The sequence below is a fragment of the Haliotis rubra genome, unplaced genomic scaffold (genome assembly GCF_003918875.1).
Source record: "Haliotis rubra isolate DU_JTF1 unplaced genomic scaffold, ASM391887v1 Scf9, whole genome shotgun sequence".
In the NCBI taxonomy this organism is placed as follows: Eukaryota; Metazoa; Mollusca; class Gastropoda; order Lepetellida; family Haliotidae; genus Haliotis; species Haliotis rubra.
The window spans coordinates 3,928,585-3,949,131 of NW_025767634.1; the positions used below are offsets into that span (position 1 = coordinate 3,928,585).

Sequence of the window (20,547 nt, forward strand, 5' to 3'; positions counted from 1 at the left end):
TCCGAGAGCTATCGCCCAGGACGCTTTCCAGCTCGACTGGACTCTGTGGGCGTTCCTGTGGGCGTTCCTGCCACTACCCCTGATTCCCAAAGTCCTCTCGCAGCTTGCCACCCAACCAGCTCGACTTCTTGTGCTCCTTGCGCCTCTTTGGTCGGCTCAAAGCTGGTTTCCGGTACTACTCAGGTTTCTGGCTCAGCCTCCTGTACTATTACCCTTTCGACCGGACTTACTATCCCAGAACGGAGCGCCGCAGCCGAATCCCAGGATTCAGTGGGTGGCCTGGCCTCTGTCCGGAATCGCCTCCAAGCGAGCGGAATTCCTGCACCAGTTGCAGACACAATTCTGGCTTCGCGGAGGGATTCGACAAACGTTCAATATGAGGATAGATGGGCCTGTTATATGCGCTGGTGTGTCGGCAGAGGGGATTCTTGATCCCTTTTCTTCAACTGTAGTTGAAGTACTGGAGTTCTTACAGTCTTGGTTAGAAGCCGGCTTAGCCGCGTCTACTATCCGGGGCTACTCCACGCAATCTCTGCCTTCCATATTCCTGCCGACGGTGCTCTCTTGGGGCAGCACCCTCTAGTACAGCGCTTTTTAGCAGGTGTGGACAGAATCCGTCCGACTGTCCGGCGGATTAGTCCCCATGGGACTTGTCAATCGTTCTTGATTGGATGTCCGGTCCCCTCTTTCACGATCTGTCGTCTCTTTCACTCCAGCTGTTAAGTTGAAAGCTGCCTTTCTTGTGGCGGTAACGTCTGGCAGGCGGGTAGGCGATATCCATGCGATGTCGGCGGATCCTGCTCTGACTGTCTTTCACAAAGACAGAGTCAGTATTCAGTTGCCAGACTCTTACCGTCCTAAGGTTGCAGGCGCCTTTCATGTGACGGCGCCTGTTGAACTGCCAGCTTTCATTCAGCCTCCATCGTCCGGTACCTCTCTTCGACGTGCTCACATCTTGGATGTCCGTAAGACTCTCAAGGCTTATATCAAACGAACGGCTGCTCTCAGGAAAGATAAGCAGCTGTTCTGTTGTTATGGCGGTGGTAAGGCTGGTCTTCTGGTGAACAAGCAGACCATATCTAGGTGGCTTGTCTCTGCCATTTGTATGAGTTACTCTCACAAAGGGTTAACTATCCCTCAGGGGTTAAAGGCTCATTCGATTAGGGCAGTGGCGACATCGAAGGCATATCACACGCTATATTCACTGTTTTCATCCCTGCACCACGCCTCGCTGGTTTGGGTTTCTGAGTGATATATCTTGGACTCGTCCATACATTCCCTCCCATTTTGATGGTTGGGGGGTGGGACTTACGTCCGTCTTTACAAATTCCACCAATAGCCTATCGGCTAGGCTCCTTTTTCCCCCGCCTTGCCACGCCCCCGCCTGATTGACATCGGCGGTCAGGTGACTAGGTAAGTGTATTTTCTCTCTCTGTCGCGGCTTCGGCTGTGCCTTCGACTGAACTAGGGGGTATGTTAGCCAGACAGAATACCGCTCCCGACTCAACATCGTTGGGAGTCTGTCTTATGCTTATATGTACCCCAAGGAGGACTTCTTCTGAAAAATAATTATACAAACCTGTAGAGGTTATGAATTCTTTGAAGAAAAGTCCTCCTTGGGGTACGGCCGCCCACCTCCCCTCATTCTGTCTGACACGTTCAGCATGAAAAGTGAGGTACGAGGTACGCAGCCAGAGTTACCTGCTCTTGGCTGTAGGGGGGCCCTGTGCGGGGCCCTGTGCGGGGCCCTGTAGGGGTGGTCTCACTAAACAAAACGAGTTTTTGTTTGGTAAAATATTTTATTGAAATATTGTTACAACTGTCGTAGGTTTTTAAAATGGACATTTTAATGCTTATATGTACCCCAAGGAGGACTTTTCTTCAAAGAATTCATAACCTCTACAGGTTTGTATAAATTTTCCTGTGATCATTTATTTCTTTCTCTCGGTATATCTCTAATCTACAGTGAGACCCAATTAATATGAATGGTACTGTTTCAAGTGAAACTATTTAGATTAATTGTATGACATGACATTGGCTTGTCAATAAGACTGCACAATGGCAGTACAATAATGGTGCTGTTTTCTCTTTACAGATGTATGGCAAGAAATTCTAGATGACTGTCTGTTTCACAATGAGACAGAAATCCAGGTCAGTTGAAGGAATAAACAAATCATGTTTCCTGAAGATTATTTGTTTGCATATTTGATGTCAACTGATTATAGTGTGTTGTTAACTATTCCTATATTTATGGAGAGTTGAGTTTGATGATGAATAATTAGTGTTTGTTATTAAGTATTCATAGACTTTGTTTGTGTACCTCCACAGCAAGCTTCCATTGGAGCAGCCCCAGCTTTCTACACAGAGTACTGCCGAGATGCTGATGGTAAACTGGACACCAAGAGACAAAGTAGGAAGATATGCTATCAAATATGATTTTGCAGAATCATTATGATGTTATGAACAAATCCTGACAAAATGGACCTTGATTGGGGACTGTTGTTAATTTATGGGGGTTGGGGATGGGGTGGCGTGTGTGGGGTGTGATGATGATTTTTATAAACTGACTGACTGACTGAGTTTGGTTTTACGCCGCTTTTAGCAATATTCCAGCAACATCACGGCAGGGGACACCAGAAATGGGCTTCACACATTGTACCCATGTGGGGATTCGAGTCCTGGTCTTCAGTGTGACGAGGCAACGCTTTAACCACTAGGCTACCCCACCGCCCCGATGTTTATGGAAAAGCATGTACAATATGAATGACCCCACCTAAAATTCATGTACAAAGTGACCCCCCTGCATGTCATGTACAATATCAATGAAACCCCCCTCTCCCTTCCCATAATTCCTAAGCCTATTTTAAAAATATTTTTATGTACAAAATTGATGACCCCCCTACCTCCCCAGAACAAAGTGGGTGCCCCCCCAAGATCATCAAACCCCCCCAACCATAAGTTCTTGATTATTTCTCTGCACATTTGTGATGAATGCAATAGCTTTGTACTAAGGGCCAATTCAAATGATTTAATGCTAATTATTGCTGTTTAATCACATTACATTTTTAAATATGGAAAAGTCCTTTAGTTACGTTAAGTTAATGATAAGAGAGATTCAGAGACATTACTGACAAAAGTCTTATAATGTGGGTCCATCATTTTGTATCATATTTTTCATCATGATAATGCAGTTAGACAGCAGATAATCAATCGTCATCATATGATGAAGCAAAACCACTTATGTTATTTAAAAAACAAATTCTCAGATATTCCCAGATATTCCAACCTTTACTTGGGTTGGGTTGGGTTGTTCTGCCTAGATCCAACATTGTGTTACGGTGGGACACAAATGGCATGAGTAATAAATGGGAGGCTAAGATTGTCCAGGTTTACATTCTTTTTCAGAAGAAGTCCTCCTTGGGTGTACATGTAAGCATTAAAATGTCCATTTTAAATCCCACGACAGTTGTAACTATAATTTTCGATAAAATATTTACAAAACAAAAACTTTGTCTTGTGAGACCACCCCTACAGGGCCTCACCGGACCCCCTACAGCCAAGAGCAGGTAACTCTCGCCGTCTACCTTGTACCTCACTTTTCATGCTGTCGTTCTGTTGAATTGACGTGCGTGGTGTTCGTTTCGAGTTTGCTCTCCTACCGATATGATGAGTATAAAAGAGTCTCAATCTGTATGTATGGTTCCTTTCTTTACACACGGGCGTTAGATGGACGTCATTTGTTGATATTCTCATTCATCATTTGTTGTAACTTTGCCATGGGTTCTCTGTTTTCCAGCCTTGTGGCAGGCAAAATGGCGGACTGCGCGATTGTGGTTTCCTTGCTACATGTTCTTGGTAGCTTGTAGTAGGGAGTTCATATATTATGTTTGCATATTATATGATATTCTTATTATATGATATTATGTTACACATATGCACATTTCATACGTTTACACACAACGTGGCTCATAGTGGCCGAGGTTGTGTTTTTTGCCTGGCTTTCTGCGCATCATGAGCATTCTTTCAGGCACGCAGATTTTATGTTTTTCACTAATCTGCTTATGGCAGGGGATAATATTTGATGAAAGGTTTCTAAGGAAATCCCTTTATTGTCCCCCCGCCTACTCCTCCCCCACAAACAATGTTGCTACACTAACGATTGATTTCTTACTTATAGAAGCAGCGGAGATTGTCGGTGCACGCTCTTATCTCAGACGTGGTTTCCAGACTCCGAGAGGAGATTGGTACCCGGTCTACACGGGTAGAGATTACACCGGCGCATCATTTGGGGGAGGTCTCGACTCGAGCTCTTGCTCCGTGAAGGGTCTGACCTCCCAGGGACGATCGACCCAAGCTTCGGCTCTGAACCTGGGAACTAGCACCAACCCAGGCTTCGGCACTGGTACGGACGCAGAGCCCGGCGCCGGTAGCTCAGGTCTCAGCCTGATGTCTTAATGCCCAGGGCAGGAGGCTGTTGAGTGTGACAGAGCTACCGAGCTGCCGATCACCTCGAGGCTCCAAGGTCTACCCGTGTACACCAGGGGAACCCTGCACTGCGAGGCTACATCCGTGTGTCTCGGGACTGGGGTTCGGACTCTCTGAACCTTGGGGACTAGCACCGACCCGGGCTTCAGCACTGATACGGCACAGATCCCAGATCACTTGAACCGCTGACCCGAGCACTTATATATATATGTGTATATGTATGGGTATTTATATAACGCTATAGGCTATGTTTGACTATATGCTCAGTGCTCTTTTGGAGATGGTACTGGGAGAACCCTGATTTATCAGGCTACTCCTACGTGTCTTGGGATCGGGGTTCGGTCTAGAACCGCCAAGCTTCGGCTCTATGGATGCTTTGAACCCCGTGAGTAGCACCGACCCGGGCTTCGGCACTAGTAGGGTGCAGATTAGTTAAGATCTCCGCCTGATGTCTATCAACGCCTTGACCAAGAAGCTATTGAGTATGCCGGGTGTGTCGGTCACCTCACCGCTCCGAGGTCTGTCTTAGTGCCTTGATTTATCAGGCTTCTCCCATGTGCCTCGGAACTGGGGTTCAGGCTGATACAGTGGACAAGTCGATTTAAGCTTTGTCTCTTTTTGCTACTTTGAACTTAACACTGAGTAGGTTCGTCTCTGAGGCAAGTGCGAGATAGAATCGCTGCTGTGTTGTGTCAGGTGTTGTCCACGTCGAATGCCCGAACCGTTGGAGTTCGCCTCCCGGAGAGAAGCCTGCTTCCAGCAAGGCATCAGGGACAGGGCCTCACACTCTACCGTCAGTCTGCCGTTCTTTCCCCTTAACAGCTCAACGCTGTATGCTCCACTCAGCGCATCTCTCAGCTCTGCTGAGGGAGCTGGTGGAAAGGGGAAAGAGTGCTGGTGATTTTTCATCGTCGGGTGGCATCTGATGGAGGTCAACTCTCATCTGGCTAGGGACTGCATTGTAGCCGTGCCAGCAAAATGATAAGGGTGGTTATGGGCCTATGGCGCCCGGGACTGTTTCGAGGAATACGGAGGTCCCGGGAGATGGCGAAAATACTACGTGCCGAGATCCAGTGCCTTCATTTGCCATTACCGACATGACACGCATTCTAAGGATCGTGCTCGTAGTGGAGAGTGTCCTGCCACCCTGACCAAGTTAGTAACTGGTCATTGGTATTGGTTCTGTGTTCATATCACTACATCATATAAGCCATACTACCCTTTCGGGTTTGGGTGTACATACGTCCCTTATGTCCTTTTCACTTAAAGGCAAGAGAGGGCGGGGCCGAGTTTGAACGCTATAACCAGTCATATGCTATTAACCCGTCTTGCGACGGAATTGGGTACGAACCCCCTACGGGTCACTGTTTGGTATGCCTCTTTTCGAGCCGCATGTCACGTGACCAGGTTAGTGAAATAGTGAGTCAACACATTTTTGGCTACGCTTTACGCTATTCATGGGATTTTTGTACGCAAATAGATTTCTCCCCCTTCCCAAGACTTAGTGAATTGTGAGTCTGTGTTAATCAGCACTTTAGGTGATCGTGGTTTACATTTACCCTCCTCACACCGAGAACATTTGGTGGGGGTGTTTTATCCTGCTTTTCACTCGTACAATGCATGGCGTTTGTACTCGTTCGATTTTCTCAGAAGGTTTTTAGCGAGGCTAATAATTTCTCTGGGTTTTATCGAGGTCCCGACAAGCCCTCTTCAAAACAAGAGGGGTGCATTCGAACATTAGTTTGCAGTACTTATTAGCTCGACTCCTGGGATTTTGGCTTTTAAGCGTTTTTTTTTCACTTTACCTACCCTTATACCTCTCACCACGCTTCTCTGGTTCGGGCTATTAAGGTTTGCAGTTGTTTCGGCATGTCCCCATACATTCCTTTCCATTGTAATGGTTGGGGGTAGGGTTTTATGCCAATTGATTTGAGCCAATTGACCTATAAGCTTGGGCTCTCTAGTTCCCGCCCTAGCCACGCCCCTGCCTGATTGACATCAGCGGTCAGGTGGCTCGGTAAGTGTTTTTTTTCTATTTCCGTATCGGTTGTAGATTTCACTCCACCACGGGTTTAGTTGTTGCCAGACAGAATGCCACTCCCGTCTCAAATATCTTTGGAAGTCTGCTTATATGTACCCCAAGGAGGTCTTCTTCTGAAAAAGAATTATACAACTCTGTAGAGGTTATGAATTCTTTGAAGAAAGTCCTCCTTGGGGTACAGCCACCCACCTCCCCTCATTCTGATATGTTCAGCATGAAAAGTGAGATACGAGGTAGACGGCAAGAGTTACCTGCTCTTGGCTATAGGGGGTCCGGGGGTCAACTCTCATCTGGCTAGGGACTGCATTGTAGCTGTGCCAGCCAAATGATGAGGGCGGTTATGGGCCTATGGCGCCCAGGACTGTTTCGAGGAATACGGAGGTCTGTCGAGCTTCTCGTTAATTCTTCAGGTGCCCAGGCACCGGCAAACGTTTTGTTGCCGACTGCAGGGGTTTACTGTATTCTGCCACAAATCCCAGTAGAAGTGTGACACGCCAGTGTTGGCTCCCTGGGAGACGGCGAAAATACTACGTGCCGAGATCCAGTCTCTGCTGGGAAAGGCAACCATCAAGGTGGTTTCCAATGGTCAGGAAAATGTGGGGTGTGACTCCATTTATTACCTTGTTGCCATAAGAACTGACTGACTGACTGACTGAGTATGGTTTTACGCCGTTTTAGCAATATTCCAGCAATATCACGACGGGGGACACCTGAAATGGGCTTCACAAATTGTACCCATGTGGGGAATCGAACCCGGGCCTTTGGCGTGACGAGCCAACGCTTTAACCACTAGGCTACCCCACCGCCCCCATAAGAACAGAATGTTCAGACTCATTCTCATCTGAGAGCTGAACAAGTTAATAGAGGTACTGTCCTTCAAGATGGAGACACCGCGCTCGGTGATCTCATCTGTCGAGACAGGGGATTGGCGCACGTCAATCGACCTCGAGGTCGCGTACCTCCTTGATCCATTGCACCCTGATTTTAAGATTTACCCTCGGTTCTTCTTCGACGTGACGTGCTACCAGTTTTGTGTGCTCCCCTTAGGCTACATTACGGTGCCAAGTGTGTTCACCAAATTGAGGTTTATTACAGCCCAGATAGCCAGATAGCAGTGCCGGTGTTGTCACCTGTACCTAGGCGACTGTCTCATCGGGGTTTTAGAATAACAGTTGAGTCTTGGAACCTCACGATCAGTGTTGGTCACTCTTACGAAACTGGGCCGAATTGTCAACCGCACGCAGTCAGATGGACAGACGTCAGGCGTCTCTCCAAGGGGCTCCTCCTGGAGACACCGTCGCTCTCAATCCAGCCAGATACATCCCTACCGGGTTGGGGCGATGTTCTGGGCGACCTGCGGTCTCTTGACGACAAAGTCACAACCTGCACATCAATGTGCTGGAATTGACAGCAGTCAGGTTGGTGTTCGATCCCGCACGCCGGGATTCGAATTACCTTTTCGGGCCAGACATTCTCACTCTGAACGGGGTGCCCGACAGAATCCTCGGATTCACTGGGTGGCTTGGTCTCTGTCGGGTCTAATTCCCAGACATGCGGAAGTCCTGCAGCCCTTTGCAGACACAATTCTGGTTTTGAGGCGGGATTCGACATCCGTTCAGTGTGTTGACAGGTGGGGCGTGCTGGTGTGCAGATAGGGGGATTTCATAATCCCTATTCTGCGGATTTAGTTCGGATATTGGAGTTACTATAACCTCGTGTTGGTTGAGAGCCTTATGACCTCCACCATTGCCGGGTACTCCATGGCTATTTCCACCTTTCACACCTCATTCGATGGTGCTCTGCCCAGGCAGCACACTCTCGTACAGCGCTTCGCAGCTGGCATAAACAGGGTTCGACTGCCTCGGCGGCTACCCAGCCCACCTTGAAATTGCCAATTATTCTCAATTGGCTGTCTGGCCCTGACTTTTCAAGTATATCGTCTCTCTCGCTTCACTTGTTGACGTGGAAGACAGCTTTACTTGTGGTGGTGAGCTCTGGTAGAAGGGTCGGGTACATCCATGCGATACCCACTGACCCGACACTGACAGTATTTATACTGTTCATGTCCGTATTCGCCTCCCGGATACCTACCACTCTCAGTTCGATATTGCTTTCCACGTGACTGCTCAAATCGAACTTCCACCCCTTACCCAACCTTCCCCACCGGGGACCGATCTTTCGATTGCTCACCCATTGGAGTGACTATAACGAACAAAAGGAATCTGTACGGGTACCCATGTGTTCTGTTTGGTGGCGGGAAGACTGGGGAGTCTGCTAGCAAGCGGACTTTATCTCGTTGGCTTGTTTCCCATATTGTTCGGTTACAATACTAAGGTTTACCTTCCCCCGAGGGGTTGAAGGCAGACTGGGTTGGGCAGATGCTGCTTTGTTGGCAATACACAGCGGCACTGCTCAATGAAGAGATCGGTTCTGTCGCTCTTTGGAGCCGGCAGAATGCCTTCATTTGCCATTACCGACATGACACGCATTCTAAGGATTGGGCTGTAGGGGTGGTCTCACAAGACAAAACGAGTTTTTGTTTTGTAAATATTTGATTGAAAAATATTTTTAAAACTGTCGTGTGATTTAAAATGGACATTTTAATGCTTATATGTACCCCAAGGAGGACTTTCTTCAAAGAATTCATAACCTCTACAGGTTTGTATAAGTTTTGCAGGTTACCAACTCTTTGGTACAGAGTAGTTTCCCCTGCATCTGCTTACACATGTTTAACAGTAATCTCACTAAAACAGGGCATCCTGATGAAAAGAGTTTTTATTACCTACGAGGGCAAAAATATCGGGGTTCATATTTTCCATTCGAAGCCCTAGGGCAAAATATCACTTTGTCATGGTGACATGATGTCATGAACCATGCTATGACATCACATTTCTTCTGTGACGTTGCGTTCTACATGCGGCAACGGCGGGTAGTCAACCTATGTTTGAAAGTAGATTTTGGTTTATTTTCCTCAATTTGACAACTTTGGTAATAAACAGAATATTATATTCTGCCCATATCATACTATGTTTACGACACTTGTGCCTAAATATCGGTATATCCCTCGCTCTCACTCAGGAAATACCAACATTTTGTCACTCGTGTCATAAACATCATATGATATGGGCACTATAATATCCTCTATATATATATGTTGTAAACAGACAATACCGTAAGCCGACACGCTGTGGTATAATTGAAATACTTTTCACACATACATTAAACTTCACTAACTCACTCTCTCAGCTGAGCTTTTGCAATAATCGACTGTCTTTCCATTCTGCTTCTCAGGTAAATTATTTACATTGATGATGTTTCCAGATGCTGTTGTGGAGAAGTACTTGAAAGAGCTGAATTCATCAAATGAAATATCCAGGTAGTGAATTGTCATCCAACTTTGAATCATGTATTTGTGGAAGTTATACTGCCATGGCAAAAAAAACTTTAGTAACAGGTTGGAATTGGGTTTACTTAAACTAATTTTGAGTCGTATATTTTCCTAGTATGATGAATGGATGCAGTACTGTATTTGTATGTCACCTTTATGTTTACATCCTTTCTAAACCCACAACTAACATAATGAAAGTTGTTCAAACAGCTATATGGGCTACATCCAAATGGTTAATTCTGTATGTCAGCTAACACTACAGTAGGTACAAGTGGCTTGTGTTTACAGGATGGGACACAGTCTAGCACTAGGGGGGTTCCCCCAGTTCATGTTGGAGGGGAAGCTGATGGAAGTCTTCATGGGGTCGGTTAATTCTGTATATCAGCTAACACTGCAGTAGGTACAAGTGGCTTGTGTTTACAGGATGGGACACAGTCTAGCACTAGGGGGGTTCCCCCAGTTCATGTTGGAGGAAAGCTGATGGAAGTCCTCATGGGGTTGGTGCATGCGTCCAGCATCAAGGAGAACGTGGTCCACATGGCTGAGGCACGCAGAGATGCAGTGAAGGCCATCACTAGGTCAGTGATATTACACAGTCCGCAACTTCAGCAACTAGTCTAGGATGATATGTTTGGTTTTGTACACTCCTGAAATAGGTCCTTAGGGACCGTTCATTATTTATGGATGGGGGTGAAAAGCGAAATAAACTAGTTGTTTTCTCTTAAAGGCTAGTTATTATTTACAACCACTTTTCTGGAAAGATCTGCGGACTAGTTTGATGTGACAAATTGTTTTTACTCCAAAAGCAGGACCACTCACGTTGAACACTTGACCCCTGAGCATTCTGTAAATACATGGTGTATACAGTGTAATATAGACCTATATCCTGTATACAGTGTAATTTAGACCTATATCCTGTATACAGTGTAATATAGACCTATATCCTGTATACAGTGTAATATAGCCCTATATCCTGTATACAGTGGAATATAGACCTATATCCTGTATACAGTGTAATATAGACCTATATCCTGTATACTGTGTAAGATAGACCTATGTCCTGTATACAGTGTAATATAGACCTATGTCCTGTATACAGTGTAATATAGACCTATATCCTGTATACAGTGTAATATAGACCTATATCCTGTATACAGTGTAATATAGACTTATATCCTGTATACAGTGTAATATAGACCTATGTCCTGTATACAGTGTAATATAGACCTATGTCCTGTATACAGTGTAATATAGACCTATATCCTGTATACAGTGTAATATAGACCTATGTCCTGTATACAGTGTAATATAGACCTATATCCTGTATACAGTGTAATATAGACCTATATCCTGTATACAGTGTAATATAACCTATATCCTGTATACAGTGTAATATAGACCTATATCCTGTATACAGTGTAATATAGACCTATGTCCTGTATACAGTTTAATATAGACCTATATCCTGTATACAGTGTAATATAGACCTATATCCTGTATACAGTGTAATATAGACCTATATCCTGTATACAGTGTAATATAGACCTATATCCTGTATACAGTGTAATAATTTCGTGCTTTCAAGTTTACACAGATTCCCGAACGTTGGTTGGTTGAGAGAGCGGTCATGTGATCTAAATTTCAAGGTTCATTACTCTTGAACCCCTCTGATCGTTCATACTTGTGTAAACACCGTTCATACGTGTGTGAACGTTTTTAGCTTCGGTTTCAAGGACCCCCAATAATTGGTGATACCAATTTCGCGAACGAACCTGTTTCAAGTCACCCCAAGTTTGGCAATGTCACTACCAAATGGATTGCCGAACATTGTTCCTTTTCACAGGAGTTTAATGTCTTGCAGTTTGCGGGTTCATCCGGTTTTCTGCCCGAGGTCTGTTTAACAACTGCTCAAAAATTTCACAATAAACAGTCACAAATAAATAGAATACAACAAGATCTGTTTCCTATTAGCCCGCCCGCTTTAACTTGAAGTCGGTCAGTGTATTATTACAGCGGTCAAACAAGGTATTTACAAGTGAAAAGGTACAATGCCAGTTTGTTAAAATGGTATTGTTATTGCTTCTGATATTTGTTTCTGTTTGATACTGTTATTGATTATACTTATTAAAGCAGTTTCAAACCTCATAACGAATTTGTTGTTATATTTTAAAGATCGAATACTTTGAGAACTATTTCTTCAAGGGTTGGGATACATGTGTAAAAATAAAATGGCTGTGTATACAAACATGGCTGCAATAATCGTACGTTCTTGAACCAAATGGCATTACAACATTTTACAGGTATTAAAACACACTAAACAATGATCATCTACAAGTAGGTGGAAAGCGTATGTGTAAACTTCAAAGTCTTGAAATTATAAGAATTGAATGTCAGTTTGTGTGTGTTTGCACTGAAAAATGAACGATGTCAAAGCGTTGTTCAAACTCTCGGCGTGAACTTCGCTTCGTGGCTTCGCTCGTTCACAATTTGAACAGCAGCTTTGACATCGTTCATTTTCAGTGCAAACACACAAACTGACATTCAATTCTTAAATATAGACCTATGTCCTGTATACAGTTTAATATAGACCTATATCCTGTTTACAGTGTAATATAGACCTATGTCCTGTATACAGTGTAATATAGACCTTTATTACCCCCGTGGTCAACGTATGGGTAGTTGCATATTAATCTTGTACGTCACACGAGTGTCGTATCGCGTTGACCTGTGTCGTAACGACTTGACCTGAAATTGTAGTATTCTCGTGTAGTATTCTCTTTATATTACACTGTATACAGGACATAGGTCTATATTACACTGTATACAGGATATAGGTCTATATTACACTGTATACAGGATATATAGAGAATACTACACGAGGTCTCATTACATACGAATTATACGAAACGAGTGTCCTTCCTATGGTATCTGACCCGGCGGCGAGGAATCAGATAACATAGGAAGATCCAAGTTCGTATAATTCGTATGTAAATGAACAGTCAATGGTATTTTATTTATTACCCGTCTTACATGCATTTAAATTGACAAAATAAGCGTATTTTTGTTATGGTTTTGGTTTCAAACCCGAAACCCGGTTTCATAAAGAGGTTGCAGCAGAGTTTTGTACTGTAGTACAATATTTGCATGGCGTCACACTAATGGCGTCACTGCCATGGTAACCGATGTCACGATGCATGTCAGTTGTCATGCGCCTCATTACAGCCTCCTACAGTAAACTACTCCGTTGCACCTCGTTTCTTGGTTTCCAGTTGCTTCATTATTTAACATCACTGGTGGAAACATTGCGTATATATTTTTCGACAGATATAATGTCTCAGTTCGACTCACAATTAAACAGCGACACGGCAACGTTCGCAATGTTTACATTCCCACAATGCATTTAAGTTGTAGAATGAATGAATTCACGTGTTTGTTATGAATGAAAAAATAGTTACGTCAGAATGTGACCTAATTGAGAGGTCATCGGTTATCCAATCAAATCGTTAGAATCTCAGGTCAAGTCGTTACGACACAGGTCAACGCGATACGACACTCGTGTGATGTACGATATTAGTATGCAACTACCCATACGTTGACCACGTGGGTAATAAAGACCTATATCCTGTATACAGTGTAATATAGACCTATATCCTGTATACAGTGTAATATAGACCTATATCCTGTATACAGTGTAATATAGACCTATATCCTGTATACAGTGTAATATAGACCAGATCAGAATTGTAGCATTTGTAACACTTCTCAAAGGATAGTCTGTATTGACAGTGTAATCTGATGGAATTGATCACTGTATTGCTATTCAGTAACTGCTGTTGCCTGATATCACTTTCTCACTCTGCTTTATGTGGGAAAATGTTCCAAAATATTACTGGCTGTGTTACGACAGTTAATAATCATATCATACCTGATTTCAGCATCGTGAAGACAGTGGGTGTGATCCCGACTGGGGGTCCATCCTCCTGTATCTGTCCAGACAACATCAGCACGGTGTTCAACGCCCTGCTGGCCGCCATGAAGGACTACACCCTCGACTCTCGGGGAGATGTCGGATCCTGGTAGGCATTTCCTGCTCTGGAATAGAGATAGTGTTGTTTGATGGAAACCTCTGCAGGAACACAGGGTTTTACATGATGCGTGATTCCTGCGTATTTGACGGCAAGTAGTTTGACTGACCAACCCCAAAAATATTATCATAAGAGTCAAGCTTGACGCATGTTTTATGGGTGGTCCTCACAATTCAGTTCAATAAAATCGATTTGATAAGCAAAAAACATATTGTTCGATGATAGTTTGACTTTTACAGAGCTGTCAGATTGTTCCAGTGTACTCCGAGGAGACAGTAATCCTGGCTGTTTGAATTGAACAATGCTGTAGTTTCATTTGGTGGTGTGACATACACAGTTACATACTGAGAATGATTAACATAAAGAAATATTAAATTTTAATGACTCCCAAACATTGAAAATTACTCCCAAAAATACATATGTGAGTCACCATGACTCCCATTTTAAAAAGTCTGTGTAAAACCCTGTGAACAATATTAACAATATATACAGACAATATTAACAATATATACAGACAATATTAACAATATATACAGACAATATTAACAATATATACAGACAATATTAACTACAAATACTTGTAAAGGATGAATACCTTTAAAAGCCACTGAGTGCTTCGTTGTGTAAATGTTGTTTTGTGTCCCCAGGGTACGAGAGGCCAGTATGGTGGGACTAGTGGTCCTTATGTCCCTGGCGGTCAAGGCAGACCCTCAGCTCATCACGCCAAGTGTGTACGTAATCCTTCTGTTATGCTTTGTATGTTGTTTGAGTAAGGTAGTGAGTTTGGGTTAGCCAAAGTTTAATCCATATTTCAGTTATTTAATTTTCAAGAATCAAAGGTTGCTCCCTACCTACAATTGGCATCAGCTTATTACTCCCTATGAAAGAAAATGGCCACTGCTGGCCAGCATCTACACCCCTTGTTCGCAGATCCTGGCCAGCAGTGCTTTCATCCAAGTGGTAATAGTATGCCCTTTTTTCTGTTGCATTGGCCAGACTCACTGTGATAAAATTGAATATTGTTCATCTCCCTCTTATAACAGCACTCTTCCTTCAACACGTCCAACTATCACAAACCCATTTGGATTCCACGTGACAATAGTCCCGTGAAGATCCGGATTAGGTGGTCAGGTTCGCTGACTTGGTTGACATGTCATTGTATCTTAATTGCTTAGATCGATGTTCATGCTGTTGATCACTGGATTGTCTGGTCCAGACTGAAATATTTACAGACTGGCGCCATATAGCTGGAATATTGAGGGCGGCTTTAAAAGCAACCAACCAACCATGTGAGAATATGGCACCCCAGCCAGTAGGTGACGACAGGTATCAGACTCAGTGACTTGGTATGTTCATGTCATTATATCCCAGTTACATTGATCAGTGCTCATGATGTCAGTCACTGGATTGTGCTGCGTTGACTCGATTATTCATTTGTCATGTAACTTGAATATTGCTGACTATACCTCACACATGCTAAACAATGAATCTATCATCACCATTTGATGCAAATCCTAACTAGATCATGAAAACAAATTCTGCACAGCAGACAGTGATATGTTCCATGTTACAGATGTGAGAAGGTATTCTGCTGCCTCATCCAGCAGGCTTGTGAGAAGATTGACAGAACCAGAGCAGTAGCTGGCTCTGCCTTCATCGACCTGCTGTGTCACAAGTATGTCTTACTTCTTCAGACCTCTTTGTCACATTCAAGACTATCTTAACTGACATGCTCCAGACAAGGACACTAGACCTTGTTCACTTACACTTTGTCCATTAAGAATATGTTTACAGTGAAGGAGGGCTTTACAGACGAGCTATCAGGTGTACTTGTTAGTGTGTGTCTATGTGACTTTGAAACCCTTATCAATCACTGAATGTTTCTGTTCAACAGTATTTTCAAATTCTTTACACGTTGCCATAAACTAATGGTTAGATATTTATTCCCACTTCACTCCTCATCAGTTAGCCCCAGATTAATTCATTGTCTCCAAAGATTGAAGATTGCTGTGATTCTCCCTTTCTTTAGTTGATGAAATACACCACGTTTGTCATGCAAACTACTAGGGCTGTATATTGCCCTGATTCTCATATTGCGGTATATTGCAATAATTCAAGAGATATTACAATACATATTGTGATATATTAACTGGAAGGTTTCTGTCCAAGTATGTACATCATAAATTCATAATAGCTCTCGGTGTGCACTTCATCTTATGTTCAGGCTTCCTGTCCCCATTGTGTATGGGTGTATGCCAGTGGTGTACAGATAAATGATATGGAGCCTTAATGTGGAATGTTTAATTAAAGTAACTGTATTGCAACAAAGTTTTCATACATAATGATAAAGGTAATACTATAACATGATTTTCATGGTCAGTGTTGTTTGCTTCAACAGAATGCTCTTCAATGCAGTATGTAATTATTGTTACTGTTTGTCAGTGATTCATTCAGATTCAGCTCCAATATAAACATGTGTTAACATGAACTGTTGTAAAATGAAACAAAACATGATTTAGATGACCTACATGAGCTTAAAATCCCATGTGACCTCCAATAACTAAGATCCTTCACTAGATTGTCATTATACAGCCCTACACAATTTATAAGACTTTGGCCTTTATCATAAATTGATAACATATGTCCCATTATGAAACAAAAATAACAAAATAATGTGAATCGTGAAATGGTAACCCAGAGCCAGTAGTTCTACTTATAAATCCAAATAAAAAATTTGTCAAATTTTTTAAGGGCATTTAGAAGTGGAATGCATAAGAAAAGCAAGTTTTAGCGATGTCAGCCTTTTTATTGTGAATATTCATGACCTGCGAAAGGAGCAAGCATACACTCCGAAACGTTGTGTTATTCACAACAATAAGTTGACATCCATAAATCTTGCTTTTCGTAAAAGATTGGTCTATTTGAGGCCACTTAATTCCTCCAAAACGTCACATATGAAACCGTTCAAACCCCAAAACTTAAAGCATTTGGTAGAATATTTGGCACTTTTGCAGCCACTTATAAAAACATTTCCACTTGTAAAATGTTACATGAAACAGAAAAGAAACAAAAGTATATTTGGCACTTTTAGAGCACATTCTGATTCTGTTGTTATAGAAATGAAGGGGAGATAATTTAAAGGGAGCTAACTCAGGATGTTTAAAGAACCACTAAACTTTGTTTTTGTTACTCTTTAACCATTACATATGAAAGATTTGTGGTTAGTCTTATGCGGAACACCAAATTTATTCTTTAAAACTTGTGGTTAATTAATACCGAAATGATTAAAAGTGGCCAAAAGTCGCCTGCTTCCCTCTCGCCAACCAACTAAAACCACAGACAGGTTACGTAACTCTGTCGCCAGAGCACTGCAGTGACGCCATATGAGGAACGATTTTCAGTTAGTTGTATAGAAAGTGTGTAGCACGCCATCATTTTGATGATTTCTCGACATGAACGACGCGACATGCCAATCGCTGCTTTGTCGCCAATTGCTCCTAGGGTCGGGTGATGGTGTCACCATGCACAGATTTCCACAGGACCCGCAGTTCGTAAGCTAAATGGGTTATGTTTGTGAGTGCGGCGAAGCGCGTTGTGGAAGCCTGAAACGATATCTTACTTGTGTTCAGATCGCTTCACGGAAGTTAAAGAATCAAAACTACTTACTAGTTATAGTAAAATATGTATATGATTGATGACCATAAAGATTTTCCATAACACAACTTGTAACATAACGATTTCTTCCTCGGAAGTGAGGTTGTGGTCAAGTAACAATAATATTGTAAGTAGTATTATATTGATTACCCACCTCGCTGCCAGGAGAGAAATTGTTATGTTATACGCTATGTCATGCAAAATCCTATTGGCTATCAATAAAATATATATATTTTACTACCAGTAGAAAGTAGTTTTGATTTTGTAACTCGGTGAAAACAAACCTAAATAGCATTTATCCACAGACTGGCTGGATGTTCCCGACAGGGCTTCCATTTTGAAAATCGTGAAAGTCTGTTAGAATTAATGAGATTATAGTTTGTTTTCATCAAGTTAGAAAATCAAAACTACTTTCTACTCAGAAGTTAAATATGTATTGGAATCATAACCAAAAGGATTTTGCATGACACAACTTATAACATAACGATTTCTTCCACGGAAGCCAGGTGGGGGTCAAGTCACAATACTGCGCGATAAATTTCTTGCTACATTCACATGGTTAATGTCCACTCACCAGTATGTAGATACTAGTCAATGTGCGCCTTTATATTTGGTCTTATAATCCTAATTAGTTTATTATCATACTTTTATGCATTTTGAAACTAAATAAAAAGCTGACGATCTGCTGATACTTATAGTGAATTTATAACAGAACTGTAATATCTAGACATTTTATAGTTTGCCAATGTGAATCATAATTCGCACACACACCCTAGTGTATGTTGTCTGTCTCATTACACTTCACGGCGAAAACAATGATTCTGTTGAATGCTACGACAAAAATGAATAAAAACAAAATGCAAATATTAAAATTAAAACAGATTAAAGTTATAGGAACAATATCAGGCCATTACCTTGTTTGAGGAATGTATCCATCAATATCCACAAAACTGTTCCAAATGATGTGTCTTTTAACAGTTTAATATACTGAAAAAAGTGATAAATCTTTTCAGGTATTGGTGTATAGTCTCATTGGTCACCCAAGATAGCACACCTGGCAACTAATTGCATAATGTCCGCCTTTCATTAAAAAACAGTAATTTAGTTAGCCAATAATGGGCAATCAATCAATGTATTGCCGGGTTAATCCTTTGAAAGAAGGACGTTGTTTTTACGCAGACACCGACACGGCAGAGTGTATTCAGTATAGATTAGTAAATCTACATACATAAACACTACCTTTGACAATTCCGCTGTGTAAGATAAAAGTAATTAATCAATCAGCTGTTATCGGTTAATCCTTTGATCGATGTTTATAATGTTGAATATTTACTCCAGACACAAGAAATGCCAAATGGGAACCTTTGTCGGTAATCTAAGTGTGTTACCACTAATTATACCTGTTATAAATTCATTAACTGACCATCAAGTGAATGATGACAAATAACATGTGTAGGTTTATACCACCTAACACGGGTTACAACAAGGGAGTATTAATTGCTGTATTGCATGTGAAAACTTATGGGCCGACACTGTTTTGAGAATACAAACAGATTTTGACATGACATGATTAAATATCGAGGTAAAAAACACAGAAATGGGATCAATTTGGATCAGTCATTATACAAATAGGGCCTAACGACACCAATCGATTTTGACAGAATCGCCTATGAAAACAAGTTGTAACTCGAAACTAGGCAAAGCAGGAGACAAAATTAAATGCCAGTAGATTGTGAGAACATATAGCTTTCATTTTCCACAACAATTGTCACGATTTCAGGTTTATACAAGCCTGTAAACAAGATAATTTACCCCCTAAAATGTAGATGAATTCTGCATCGGCCCTCAAAGCTATTCCTTATATGACGTCACAGAGTCGCGCCGCTCTGATTGGTTGAAATTTCGTTCGCGGGTGAGAATTGTGCACTGTTGTCAAAAAGGTCGATTTAAGTCAATTAAAGGTCGAAATGAGTAGTTTTAATGACGGGTTGCATTTATAACGATGCCAGTTAGTGATTTATGTATTTTTACCCCCTAGGGTTTATGTGACCTTTAAGACGAAGATGTGTTTTATTTTGGGAAATATTTTTCAGTTGTTCATGTGACCAGTGAGAAGCCCAAAATCATCCCTAAACCATCCCCAGACCCATGAAACAAGGATATGATGTGAATAGTTTATATTTGTTTATTCTCTTTTTCAGACCACCACTACCTCACATTCCCCATAAAGAAAACCTGGACAATATATTTAATCCGTAAGTAATTCATTGTATTGGTGATGAGTATCCATTGTCTGTCCAAGGGATGTATGAAGCCCATGGCAATAATATTGCTGGAACAATGCTAAAAGGGCTTAAAACCATACTCACTCACTCTGTCCAAAGAATACTGTCTATTGTATTAACTGACAGGTGTTAAGACATAGGAGGGAATACATTAGTATCATCAAACAAGTCAACATTGAAGTCCCTGTATGTGTCGTGCTAAGATCAGTAAAAAGACGTAATTGGCTACTAGAGATAATAACTTAATCCCTTCATGGTGTGGATGCACATCTGTCAGGGATCTGTAGGTATATGATTATTTTGCTGCTTTAACTGGTAACACTGATCTTAGTGTATGCCCTTCAGTCTTGATTGAATAAGCGATGTCCTCCCATTTGTGAGAATTCCCAGTTGTGAGACACATTAATTAATGGTTCGGTGCACATAGGTGGTGTTTCCACATCCCTACAATGAAAGTGGGATCAGCCATGTTGTTGAAGAGTATAGTCATTGATGAGTAGATTAATGAAATAGATTATCAAAGATTATATTTACACAGAAGAAATACTTCATTCAATATTTTATTTATTCAGAAGAATATGTAATTATGATAACACTTTGTTATTGACT

The 20,547-nt window shown here is 42.0% G+C and overlaps 1 protein-coding gene across 1 annotated transcript in view; it reads left to right on the top strand.

The window, feature by feature from the left end:
• LOC124263808 (tubulin-specific chaperone D-like) overlaps nt 1-20,547 on the top strand; it is a 96,439-nt gene that overhangs the window by 25,978 nt on the left and 49,914 nt on the right. Inside the window, 9 exon segments of the mRNA XM_046698537.1 lie at nt 2,096-2,151; nt 2,329-2,410; nt 9,848-9,902; nt 10,203-10,266; nt 10,401-10,492; nt 13,850-13,990; nt 14,647-14,730; nt 15,573-15,674; nt 19,855-19,908. Coding sequence (XP_046554493.1) covers nt 2,096-2,151; nt 2,329-2,410; nt 9,848-9,902; nt 10,203-10,266; nt 10,401-10,492; nt 13,850-13,990; nt 14,647-14,730; nt 15,573-15,674; nt 19,855-19,908 — 730 coding nt within the window.